At 42.8% G+C, this 13,690-nt stretch overlaps 1 protein-coding gene across 1 annotated transcript in view; it reads right to left on the reverse strand.

The window, feature by feature from the left end:
• Nucleotides 1-2,221: 2,221 nt before the first annotated feature.
• The window catches only part of LOC147122396 (vitellogenin-like), a 40,272-nt gene continuing 28,803 nt past the window's right edge, over nucleotides 2,222-13,690 (reverse strand). Inside the window, exons 24-35 of the mRNA XM_085983518.1 lie at nucleotides 8,731-8,784; nucleotides 8,279-8,428; nucleotides 7,957-8,169; nucleotides 7,708-7,850; nucleotides 7,478-7,616; nucleotides 7,238-7,367; nucleotides 6,177-6,369; nucleotides 4,953-5,035; nucleotides 3,609-3,703; nucleotides 3,366-3,516; nucleotides 3,103-3,264; nucleotides 2,222-2,514 (exon numbers count right to left, since the gene is read on the reverse strand). Of these exons, the coding sequence (XP_085839644.1) occupies nucleotides 2,411-2,514; nucleotides 3,103-3,264; nucleotides 3,366-3,516; nucleotides 3,609-3,703; nucleotides 4,953-5,035; nucleotides 6,177-6,369; nucleotides 7,238-7,367; nucleotides 7,478-7,616; nucleotides 7,708-7,850; nucleotides 7,957-8,169; nucleotides 8,279-8,428; nucleotides 8,731-8,784 (1,617 nt within the window). The 3' untranslated portion in view covers nucleotides 2,222-2,410. The remainder of the gene's footprint in view (nucleotides 2,515-3,102; nucleotides 3,265-3,365; nucleotides 3,517-3,608; nucleotides 3,704-4,952; nucleotides 5,036-6,176; nucleotides 6,370-7,237; nucleotides 7,368-7,477; nucleotides 7,617-7,707; nucleotides 7,851-7,956; nucleotides 8,170-8,278; nucleotides 8,429-8,730; nucleotides 8,785-13,690) is intronic.

Raw genomic sequence — 13,690 nt, forward strand, 5'->3', positions numbered from 1 at the left:
GCAAAATGCAGTGAGTGGAGGATAGTTACATACAAGTTATGTGTATAAAATCAATCCCAGTCAGTTACAGCAGTGCGGTCTCCAGGCATGATTGATGGGAGAATTACCGAATCAACTCCATGCTGTCCAAGACTTGTGGTGTTGTAGGAGTCTATGCACTCCTAACAAAAACACTGTGAACTAAACTGGTAGTTAACAAACTTAGTTTAATGCACTGAAAGTATTACAAAACAAGACGCAGGAGAAACTCCAAACAGGTCTGTACACTAGCTCACTCCACGAGGACTAACTGGAAACACCCTCCAACTCTGACGTCATGACGTCATCACGTTTCCTGCCGTTGGGAACGTCACGTGTCCCACGTGATGACGTCATCGCGTCAGAGTGCGATTTTATCGATCCCGCGCTGTTTAAACAGGGCAAACATTAAAAGGTAACAATAATGATTAAAGACAATTGTACAAGTTACTGTGAGAGTCTCTTTGGTGGCTTTGCCACAGTGTCATTATATGCAGTCATTATTAGCCGCTCAAGACCTTGAGCCACGTGCATAAGTTCTTCTCTCCCTCCTCCCCTTCACTCTCTTAGTGACCATCCAACTAATAATGAACAATGCTCTACTAACCCTGACAGAAGAGACATGTAATAAACTTATCAATTACGGTACAGAGGCAGAACACAGAGATTCAAACTTTGTGGGACTCTTCTCATAGGAACATAGGAATTTACAGGGGAGGAAAAGCCCAATTTGATCCATCTGGCATTTCTAGAGTTCAAAAGTGGATACACAGTTCCCTTAATTTAGATTCTCAGCATAAGCCTCTCCAACTTCCTCTTAAAATTGCTGATATTACCAGCCTTGATTGCCTCTCTGTGCAGTCCATTCCAGGCATTTACCACCCTTGGTATGAAATAGTTCTATTTAATTTTTGAGCATCATCCCATAAGAACAAAAGTAGATTTATATCATGCCTTTCACATCCTCAGGTCATCCCAAAACAGATGTATAATTGATTTTGAAATGTACTCACTATTGTTATGTAGGGAAATGCAGCAGCTAATGTACTCATAGAAACATAGAAACATAGAAGATAGGAGCAGGAGTAGGCCATTCGGCCCCTCGAGCCTGCTCCGCCATTTAATGAGATCATGGCTGATCATCCAAACTCAGTACCCTGTCCCTGCCTTCTCCCCATATCCCTTGATCCCTTTAGCCTTAAGAAATATATCCAACTCCTTCTTGAATATATTTAATGAATTGGCCTCTACTGCCTTCTGTGGTAGAGAATTCCACAGGTTCACCACTCTCTGGGTGAAGAAATTCCTCCTCATTTCTGTCCTAAATGGCCTACCCCTTATCCTTAGACTGTGACCCCTGGTTCTAGACTCCCCCGCCATTGGGAACATCCTTCCTGCATCTAGTCTGTCCAGTCCTGTCAGAATTTTATAAGTTTCAATGAGATCACCTCTCATTCATCTAAACTCCAGCGAGTACAAGCCCAATCGACCCAATCTCTCCTCATACGTCTTTCCTGCCATCCCAGATATCAGCCTGGTGAATCTTCGCTGAACTCCTTCCATGGCAAAAACATCCTTCCTCAGATAAGGCGACCAAAACTGCACACAATACTCAAGATGTGGTCTCACCAAGGCCCTGTACAACTGCAGCAAGACATCCTTGTTCCTGTACTCACAGCAAAGTCGCACAAACAGCAGTAATGATGGTCAGCCATTTACCACAACTCGCCGTTTTCTGTCCTTTATCCAATTCCTTATCCAAGTTGCCACTGACCCACCTATTCTATGAGCCTCAATTTTGTTAACCAGCCTTCTATATGGTACTTTGTCAAATGCCTTCCTAAAATCCATGTAGACTATTGTTATGTCGGGAAATGCAGCAGCCAATGTACTCACAGCAAAGTCCCACAAACAGCAGTGATGATGGTGGATTTGAAAGGGGGGGGGCAGTACGTGAGGAGTGGGAACCATTCAGCTAGCATGGGTCCATGAAGGGAGATTGGGTGGTCAGCAATTTAATGGAACTGGGGTCAAGAGAACAGTAGGTGGGTCTCGTTGACAAGATGATCGCAGAGACGGCTTGAGGGAAGACAAGGGAGAAACTGGGAAATGATCCAGGGTCACATTTGGTTACTGACAGAATACTTTCAGTAATTGTTTATTCCTATCTACATAAATGATTCACAAACAATTTGTTTTGCACTTGCTGAGAAATGAAACATTTATTGCAGTATTTAAAAGAACATTCCAGACTGTTGAATTTACTGTACATTTAGTCCATCTTGTTGCAAACACTAGTCCAGAATTTTCAAATTATTCTAAATTCACAAATGAATATAGAGTTCATGTATACATTCTGCGTCCTCCTTGAAGACAAGGTAGCCGTATGTCTTTATGCTTCAGTACACCTGCACAAGCAGTCACTATGGGAATCCACTAAACGACTGATGTCCACAGATTTCTTATTAAAAATTGTAGTGTCGGGCACAGTGAAATCTGTCAATGGAAAGACATGGGATTACTACTATAGAAAAGTGTGATATGTTTAAAAAGGGATGATTTTCCCCTTTGCATTTAAATACCATTTTAATCTGTTTCAATGCACATCTCTATCAAATAGAATCAGATAAGCAAAGGATGGGTTTGATGTGAAAATGTGGGGAATGTTCATTTAAAGGCAGTCCAAACCAATGGAATAACTGATGAGCGATTTGGCATGTGGAGCTTTAAATGTAAAAATACAAAATGCGATGCATTTAAAAATAAAATATTGCTACTAGCTGTGAGTGCTAAAGTAATATCAGACCGTGAGTTATTTGAAATTGCAGCTTTGATATAATCTTGCTTAATTTTGCTTCTGCATTGCCTATAAATGGGATTACTTGACCTCATCTGGGTTTGTGGGGACATTTTGATCTGGGCACTTGGTCAGATGCCAATCATTGTTGAAACAAAAGAATTTAAATCTATACAACAATAAATAGAATTCTCTAACTGTGTCATGTCTCTTGTTCCTGTCATAATAAGTGCTGTTTTACTGTTATTTTGTTAGTGAAAGTACATAGGTTAACACTGTGGACTTACTGGCTGATACACAGTGGAAATCGACTCGGCGAGCGTATGTTTCAATTGGTGAACATTCTGCTAGGCACCGCTGAACTGGTTCAACTGAGTAGCATTTGGATTCCTGCCCTTCAAAGTCGATGATCTTTCCTAGTTCCACAAATTCTCGTCTAACTTTGCAGTCTGAAATTCAAGAAAGTACAGTTTATTGTTGCAGGAAAAATACAGATAAGATGGTGGTTTTGGGACAGAACATGATTTAAAATGAGTTAAGATTCGCTAACCATCTTTGCAGGATTGTCCTGGATATGTCCATGATTGGAAAAGGCCCTCAGCATCTTTGGCTTCCTCTTGATTTGGCATAATCATTTTTTTCTCACCGTTATTAAGTCCACAAATACCACAGGTCTTACTCATCATCTGGTCAAGTACAATCTTCACACAAAGGCAAAAAAAATTAGTACACTTCAACTACAGTTCAACAAAGATATATTTGAAGCATTTATTTGTTAATAAGCATGAGGTACCTGCACTCTGTCTCCATCAAAGTACAATAGGTCAATATTGATTGACGGTGCTTCTATAGTAATTCCGGTGTCTTTCTGCTGAATAGTTACAACATCTAGAAGAAGACAGACATCTGTTTATGCAACCAGTTATTTTGATCTTCTAACATTTTATATTGACGACTCTTGCTACTAAGTTAATGTTGTGAAAAGCAAAGAGTTTTCAAGCCCCCTGCTGCAAGATCATTGTGCCCTGGTTAATATGTGGACTGAAGTGTACATTGAGTGAGGTGTGGAGGAAAATAACTTACGGATTGAAGTGATCTGCCAGCAGATGATGACTGTATTATGCTGTGTTGAAGAGTTGTGTTGTTTACTTTGGCATTGAGTTGAAAGAAATGCAAGAACAGAGGCTCTATTTTCTATAGTTAGTCTGCATTACCTCTTTATACCCAATTCCATAATGTCAGGAACAACTTAATGTTTGTTACCCCTGTTGTATTAAATAGTGCAAGAGACAATGGTAAATAGTGCAATAGAACTCCTAAAATATCTGGTCAAATAATTCATTCAAAATATCCAATCCATTTCTTCTCAGTGATCATGTGGATCACAAACACTCTTAACTTATCACTTCCTTTCCAGGTGAGACCTGCATTTTGCTCCACCATACTGGTCTGAAATTGTTGTAACATAATATATTTCAGTATTTGTAAAGCTGGCGACAGTGGAATACCCTAATGAGGACAATCTGGTGACGAGGCCTAATGCAGCATTCCCCAGTGACCAGGATATTCCTACCCTCCCAGTCGAGCAGGGAAGGCCTCCAGCAGACCATTCACGTGCACTCTGCAACATGTAAATGGTGGCAGGGTGGCATGGCCCCCTAGAACCCACCAAGCACTGCTGACCATAGAGGTCGCCGGGGGATGAGTGGTGGTTCATCCCTGGGCAGTAGCAGAAGACCTGATGAAGTCACTTTTGGAGAGTCAAGGCCCCGGTAGTGGCCACTCTCCTTCTGCTCAGACCCCAAGAATTGACCTCACTTCGGCCTCGTTGACAGAGGGAAATTCAGTCTGTGATGTATTATCCTTTCCTCATTTTCAGAAGTCGGATTTTCTCAGTATTCTCACACATAGCGCAATTTCCTCAAATATAAATTTATAGCAAAGAAATAACTTTATTTGTGCAATTCACCACTCTAAAATGATGCCAACACAGCCTAAAGTAAGTATAACAAAAAACTCAGGATCTTAAGCCTTTATTTGCTTCGTATCTGATTTGCAGAAATGTGAAGGGGTTACTAAAATGTAAATGAGTCACCAATACCCTGTTAGGAGTGGAAAAGCTACTCACCGATTAGACTAGGAATTGGCTGGTTCAGAGGTCTTTCTACACCATTAACTAACAGTTTTATTCCATCTGGTATCGGAATTACTTCAATGCTCCTGTTTAAAAGCAAACATACAAATCCTATTGAAACAGCTGTAAATGTTCTGTAGCATAAGCGCATTGGAAAACATGGAGTGAAAAATAGGCATTCAGACAATCAAGCCAACTCCTTCCACATCCCACCTTTCACCATCATCCACTCCACTCATGTAATCTCCTGAATTAATTTCCTTGATCCCCAAAGAAACAGTGGGACCTCCATTATTCATCATTATGAAATAGCTCTCTCCCCTCCAGCAGATAACTGAAACTAGTAGGAAGGAAAGAAAAGATGATACCAGGAAACTTTGTTATATCCGGCACCGACGGGACCGAGCTGTTGCCGATCTATCAAAACTGCCGGACATACCAGCGTTAATGTTGAAGCATACGGAGGTTTTCATCTCCGTATCTGACAACAAACACTGTTGCTTAGCAACAGCTTCAAACAGTTGGCCCGTACCTTGGAAGCGTCTCTGTAGCTTAGCAACAGCTGCAGAGAGACTTTCCAGAGCCTGACTGTTGAAAAAAAAGCCACGAGAAGAAAATATACCTAACAAAACGGCTCCTGATTTCTGCCGGTAGATCGAGGTTTCCGGACATGCAACCTCCGGATAAACCAAAGTCTCCTGTAGAAAAGAAGAAGGAAAGAAGAAAAGAAAAAATGAAAGAAAGACAGAAAGAAAGAAAAAAGGAAAGAAAGAAAGAACTTGTCTTCTCATCTTTCTAAAGATGACCCAAATTGTTTCATATACAATGAATTACTCTGAAATGCAGTAATTGTTGCAATGGGATTTCATGATTGTTCTGCTAACAAAGTGTATTTTTCTCATTCAGTCCATGGTTAACTTGATAAGTTTAACTAATGTTTCAGCTCTTCCAGCTTTAATGATGCTTCTGGATCCTAATGAGCAGTGTGATATCCCTGACAGCTCTCTGCGTTACCAATTCAATGCCTGTTCTAAACTGACTGCCTGTACCCATTGGTACATTTACCAGCGGACTCCAGTCTGATAGCATGGAAATATGACATAAATTAAATTGTCACGTAATTCACCATTCCCCAGTCTGACAACTTTGCTTCCTCTTCACTGAAGCAATCACTTTACCTAGAAACATCAGTTAAAGACATTAAAGATCAAGTATAATGTGACTTACGTATTATTCAATGACAGCACCAATTTTATTGCCTTCTTTGTCTTATCGTATTCCGCACGTCTCATCAGTAACATAAACCTTGGAGCTTCTGAACAGTCTTGGGTCAGGACATAGTAGCAATCATTAGGTAGCGGATGTCTCAAATCTACCCCATCAAATGACTTAACAAGTTCATTTTCTGCAATACACTCACCTGCAGAACAATCAAAGAATATTTGCAAAAAATTACTTTATAGCCAATATACAAGCCTTGCTAAATTCCCAATGAGTTGTAGTTAGTATTATGAGTAGTAGGCTGGGTTTCATTTATTGAAGTCCATACTTTGGCCCATGTTTACTTGTAGGACAGATTGACCTAGAAATAACTATTGGCAACATAAGCAAATGCTAACACGTTCATCTATCATTCCTTTGGCCCTTATTTTAGTGGAGGTGTTAACCTATTTAAAATAAACAGGTTAATGCCTGTGCTAAAACAGGGGACAGAGCAATGGCAGACGAATGTGTTAATTATTCAGCCATTAATATGCTAACAATATTTTCTAGGCTGTTATTTCATCTATAGAGCATCACATCAAGCCATGTGATTGGTTCCAAACCTCCGAGAAGCAATGCACTTTCTAAGGAGGGGAGGGAGACATGTCCAACACCTATGGAATTCTCTACCACAGAAGGCAGTAGAGGCCAATTCATTAAATATATTCAAGAAGGAGTTGGATATATTTCTTAAGGCTAAATGGATCAAGGGATATGGGGAGAAAGCAGGGACAGGGTACTGAATTTGGATGATCAGCCATGATCTCATTGAATGGCGGAGCAGGCTCGAGGGGCCGAATGGCCTACTCCTGCTCCTATCTACTATGTTTCTATGCTGATGTACCGATTCTCCAGCAAGCATCTTTCCTTGGATAACCAACAAATGTAAACTAACACGCGGGACCTCAATGCTTTTCTATGTGGGGCTTCCAGTTAAAATGAGGTCAGGTTTTTTTTTCCCAGATGAAATCGCTGCAGCTCGGTCTGGAGGCGAGAAGTTGAAATAATAATAAAATAATAATTACGTTGGTTCATTGTCAGCAACAGGTCCGGAATCTCAGTCATGCTGTTGAATCCCCTTTCCTGCACCCGTGCACTTACTGCGTGGAAGGGCAGTGCTGTAGGGATCTGCAAACCCTGATAATAGGCTGTCATCTGAAACAGAAACAGAAAGAGTCATGATTCTACTGGCACAGAAGAAGTACAGTACTGTGAAAAGGTCACCCGAAGCACAGTTAAATAATGGTAAATAAAGGTAACGATACCCTGGGCAGTTTGATGACTGCATCGAGAGTTCGTGGAGTTGTTAGAGCCACCAATGCTGTAATCTGATGAGAAGGATTGTGTTGGTAGGTCTGAGAAAATCCTAATGTGTAGGCAAATCCTGGTGTATAGTCGCCAACCCTGATCCCAAAAAAATGGTTGTCATCTTAGTATTGTGTATAAGGTACAGAATGAAGAGCAGGTTGAGGCAATGATATTATATAATACTTACAGTTTTGCATTATATTTTAGACTCTCAGGAATCTTGTACCATTGCATTTTGACCTTAAGGGCTGGGTGACTTGCAAGCTGACCATTTGATACCTTCACGGAAACCCTGTATTTCTCGCAGTTTTCACCCCATCTCACTAATGTCTACGGAATGTGAAAGAAATAACAATGAAACAAAGAGACACTTTGTCCGTGTACACGTCAGGATGTTTACAGAAAGCGAGTAGGTTGTAGCAGAGTTAGCCATTACCAATACTTTGTGTGAGCTGGGCATGACTGCATCAGCACAGACTCTCCAATTGCTCTTTTCGTCCAGTTCCACCAAACGCAAGTGCATCCTAGGCAGGCGAGATGAAATCTTCCCATATCCAGTGAGCTGGTAACCTTGCTGTTTGCCGTCAGTCCTTCTAGATCGAAGAATGACAGCGAGGACTGGTGCACCCGCATCGCCAACCAAATAGCGCTGGAATTATGAACACAAACACGGGCTTAAACAAAAAGAATACCTAGGCCATGAGAATCTCCATGCACTGAAAGCCTCTCAGAACAGCCCCAGCGACTATCAGACAAACCTGCTGAGCTGATTGAAGGATGGATGAACCACGGCTGGTGCGTTTTTCCCTTGACCCAGAGGCACGTACTTTCCTGATGATATGGCTTGAACCAGACTCCATCTTTGACCAGGAGACACCGCCTCTGCTTTGCTGCCTTCGGCTTGTGTACTAAGCAAAGTCAATTTACAAATTGATAATCTGAAGATACAGATCAAGAACCAGAGAACAAACTGTCTCACATATTGGTGACTATGTTAAATATTTGGTATTTATTATTTAAATTAATCAGTGCAAATGTAAATATTCCAAAGTCACAATATGTTTAACATTTACCACAGCTATTCACCAGAATATTCTTACAAAACAAATGATTAAATCAGAGTCCAGACAATACGGTTTACACAGTTCCATAAATGTCCAAATATCACAGAAAAAGAATCAATAATTATCAAAGAAGAATATTATCTTACCTGACTTGTTCGGGCTGACCTGAACTCAAGTTCTAGAAGCTTCCGGTTTATTTGCTGTGAAAATTTATTTAAATAAAAAATCAGATCACTCACATTTTTTTTTACAGAATCCATCAGGTGATAGTTACATGGTAATCACAACCAGTTTGTCACACACATATTGATCGCAATGCAAGGCCTTCCTTAGAAACAAAAGCCATGATTTCCCCTACCTCAGCTGGTCCGTGACGGGCAAGGTCGGTGGTAGGTCCCAGCCCCGCTGCTGTCTCTATCCCGGCCTCCAACATGACTTATCCCTGATTGGGCTTGTTAAGCCCGCCCAGTGTGTTTCCCGGGCCAATTGAAGGAAGTGGGTCTGATGACGTCATTTATGAAGCGTCATCAGCCGGTTTCCTTAAAGGGACCATGCGCAAATTTACTTTGACATTTGTGCTGTCAGTGTTCTACAGCATTGTGGTGCTGCAAACACTGACAAGCACTGCACAGAGGTGCACAGCTGCATCCAGGCTCTCCCATGACTCCCTCCATATGCTCCATACTCCCTCCAGCAACCTCCCATCCCAGCTTCACAGACGAGGTCTCGGCACAGCAGGAAACTGGTGGGCCACCTGTCAAATTTAAAAAGCTGGGAAAAAAAGCATTGTTAAGTGGCTGTAAACAAGCCACTAATGATTTGAACTGAGTCCCCTGCCACTGTCTGTCGGGTCTGCTCAGCACTGGCAGACCCGACATCGGGAAATGCAGGTGTGCGTGTTTTGACAGCGGGTTCCCGACCCACTGTCAATCATTTAAAATTTCACAGCGGATAGGCTCAGACCACCAACCTAAATTACAGAGATTAAGTCATTAGAACATGCGGGCAGATGCATTGTGCTGGTAAGGGCACACCTGATGTGCCTGCTCCCAATGAAGCTCTGGGATATTCGTAGCAGCGTGGTGCCAACATTCCCTAACAAGAGCTTAGTAATTCCAGAGGGGATCAATTAATCTTGACCGACAACCTCTTAACTGGCAGCAGTTCCACTGAGGGCGTACTCGGCTAGAGTTCCCAAGAAAGCCCCTTGATGTGTGGAGAAGGGGTAGGCAGAAGATTTGCCCAAGGTTCCCCACTCACTCCGCCCCTACGCGCCCCCCCTCACCCCTGTCTCAAGGAAAATAGCAGAACAGAAAACCTGGGGTGGTGAAACTAGATTCCACTCTGTTTTCCAGTCCCCCAATGGGGTGATTCGCCCCAGTTCTGCCCAGGCCTAGATTGGAATTACAAGCCCAGAATGTCCAATTTAGATAAGGCACTTCATTACTGGTCAAAGGATAAAATATAGTTTTCATGCTGAAACAACTATCATGGAATTATAGACTTTTACAGCACCAAAGGCAGCCATTTGGCCCATCATATCTGTGCTGTCTCTTTGAATCAATGAAGATATTCAGTGGTGTTTATAACAAATTTCATTTCTGAGCTGTTTGGCCCAACATAATGGAAGTTACTACTATTTTAGTTTGTTGTTCCAACAGACAGATTCATGAGATAACAACAGAAAATGCTGGAAATACTCAGCAGGCCAGGCAGCATCCGTGGAGAGAGAAACAGAGTTAACGTTTCAGTTTCAGGCTCGAGGAGCAGCGCCTCATCTTTCGATTGGGCACTTTGCAGCCTGCCGGACTCGGCATTGAGTTCAACAATTTCAGATAATTATCCCTGCCCCCATTTTTCATGCAGTATGATTTTTGCCATTCCCATTTGCAACATTTTATCTTTCCTGCCTCTTACAAAAGTACAGGATGTTCTTTCAATTCCTTCCTCCCCTCCTAACCCCCCCCCGCCCCGTCTCTGCACCTGCTTAATGGGGCAGAAATTCAGATCGGGGGCTTGCCGCGCATGCAAGCCCCCGATCTGCACTTACCCGACGCGCCTGCCGTTCACCTGGAATTCCTTTTTGAAACAGAAGAATCCCGGGCAGCGTCTGACGTCACGCCGCCCAGGAGTGCAGCCAGCGCGAAGCCTGTAGCGCGCTGTGCAACTGAGACACGCCCCTTGAGGTCTCAGTTTAATAGGACACGCCCCCAATGTTTCTCACAAGCTGCAAAGCGTTTTTACATGTAGAGCAGCATTTTAAATAGGTTTTTGGTATATTTATGAAGCTTTTGGTAACTTTTATAAACTTTTAAAAACGTTTACATTATTTTGAAGAATCTGAAGTCGTTTTAAACAGAATTAAAGCAATTTAAAGACTTTTAAAAGCCCTGAAAGAATTTTTTTCATTCCATTTATTTATTTAGCAACGTCGTCGTCATACGTGTCTTCACACTGTTCCCTTTGGGGAACTGTATGAAGTGGTGGAAGGATTTATGGCCGTGATTAACGCTCCTTCCGTGACCGTAACCATCTTTGTACCAGCCATTAGGGCGGTTAGTCCTATGGCGGGAGGGTTTTATGGGCTCCCACAAGCTATACGAGGAGGGGGGGCCACCCACACCCACGGACGCAAATATCCCACTGGATGTCAACCCAGAATTTAGAGCCGGAGCTCCGACTCCACTTGCCGGGACTGTCTGGAGCGGGGTTCGAAACCCTACCCCGTCTGGCCCAGCGGCGGGGATCCTACCGCTATGCCAAAGGCCCAATCCGATTAGCAACGTGAAATGGCTGGAATGAGCACAATTCACGGCATTAAAAGAACTCACAATTGAACTGATGATGACCTCAGCAATCTCCTCAACGAGGTGGAGGCGCAGCACCTGCTCATCATTGGTAATGAGAAGTCCAAGGCGCCGCAAAAAGGACAGATGATAGCTTGGTCTTTCAAGTGGCAGCATAGGGCTCCAGTCACGGGGAGGGAAAAGGCGCAGGAAACGTATGGGTGTCACCTTTTGCGCGGAGTGGGCCTTTTGCGTAGCGGTAAGCATCCCCGCCGCTGGGCCAGAAGGAGTAGGGTTTCGAACCCCGCTCCAGACAGTCCCGGCAAGTGGAGTCGGAGCTCCAACTATAAATTCTGGGTGGACATCCAGCGGGATACTTGCGTCCGCGGGTGTGGGTGGCCCCCCCCCCTCAGATGGGTTGTGGGAGCCCGTAAAACCCTCACGCCATAGGACTAACCACCCTAATGGCTGGTATGAAGATGGTTATGGTCACGGAAGGAGCGTTAACATGGCCAGAAATCCTTCCACCACTTCATACAGTTCCCCAAAGGGAACAGTGTGAGGATACGTACGATGATGACCTCTTGCGCAATGCACCTCCTTGGACCCTCAGTCGCAGATGCGAGGGGGCAAATCGTGCAATTGTTAAATTTTTCATTTTATTGACATGTAAAATGTTGGCCCAGTAATTCCGTTCCAAACGCATGAGTACGGTCGGGGTACTCACGCGTCTGGCCGGAGGAAATGCCGGTTTTCAGCATGCACAGCGCATGCGGGGAAAACCGGCATTTCCTGTCCTCTGAACGAAGGGGTTCAGAGGCAGAATGCGTGCAACTGCACAGGCAGCGCATGCGCAGTAAAATTCGCCGGTTTCATTCATGCTTTCAGTGAGGTTAAGTCCTTACAACTTACACATGAAAAAAGCATGAGTACAGTTGCTCCAGAGGCTGCGGAGGAAGATATATTTTATCGTGGAGCTTCTGAAAGGCAATATTTTTGTTTGGGAAAGGGAGGAAAGTTAGTTTAAGAAATGCTGAGGTAAGTTTTAAAGTTTATTTTTGTTTTTTAAAACGGGTTTTCAGTACTGTAGGTAGAAGGAGCAATTGTGGCTATGTGAATTGAATTTGCTGTGTTTATTAAATGTGAAAATGACTCCAACATTTTTAAGAAAGAAACTTTTCATCAGTAATATATTCTTTTAAGTAATTATGTATGTATGTCTGTATATATTCCTTTGCATATATGTATGTATGTATATATTCCTTTACTTATGTGTATGAATGTATGTATTTAATTATGGGCCAGAAATTCCAGGCCTGAAGCGAGTACGGTCGGGTTACTCACGCATCTGGCCGTTGGAAATGCCGGCGTTCAGCAGGAACAGCGCATGCGGGGAACGCCGGCATTTCCAGACCCGAGGTCTATTCGCAGCGCGTGCGACTGCACAGGCAGCGCTTGCGCAGTGAACTTTGTAGATTTCACTGATGGATTCAGTGAGGGTAAGTCCCTAGAACTTGCACTTAAAAAAAGCAAGTGTAAAGTTGTTCATTGGCTGTGGAAGGAGATATATTTTATGGAGGAGCTTATGAAATGCAATATTTAGGTTTGGGAAAGGGAGGGAAGTTATTTTAAGAAATTTTAACTAAGTTTTAAACTTTAATTTTTTTTTTTTAAACGGGATTTCAGAACGGTAGGTAGAAGGAGCAATTGTGGCTGTGTGAATGGAATGTGAGAATGAGTTATGTATGTATGTCCACATATATTCCTTTACGTATATGTATGTATGTTTTATATTCCTTTACTAATGTGTATGAATGTATATTTTTAATTATGATTTTCCAATAAGTTACTTTCTCTGAAAGTCATAATTAAATAATACATTCATACACATAAGTAAAGGAATATATACATAACACGCAAAGGAATATATACAGACATACATACTTTCAGAAGCTCCACGATAAGAAATATCTTCCTCCGCAGCCTCTGGAGCAACTGTACCCATGCTTTTTTCATGTGTAAGTTGTAATGACTGGACCTCACTGAAAGCATTAATGAAAGCGGCGAATTATACTGCGCACGCGCTGCCTGTGCAGTCGCACGCGTTCTGCCTCTGAACCCCTTCGTTCAGAGGACAGGAAATGCCGGTTTTCCCCACATGCACTGTGCATGCTGAAAACCGGCATTTCATCCGGCCAGATGCGTAAGTACCCCGACCGTACTAGCGCATTTGGAAGGGAATTACTGGGCCAACATTTTACATGTCAATAAAATAAAAAATGTAACAATTGCACAACTTGCCCCCTCGCATCTGCGACTG

This window comes from Somniosus microcephalus, chromosome 3 (assembly GCF_052327205.1).
Source record: "Somniosus microcephalus isolate GS21.2 chromosome 3, FLI_Smic_1.0, whole genome shotgun sequence".
NCBI lineage: Eukaryota > Metazoa > Chordata > Chondrichthyes > Squaliformes > Somniosidae > Somniosus > Somniosus microcephalus.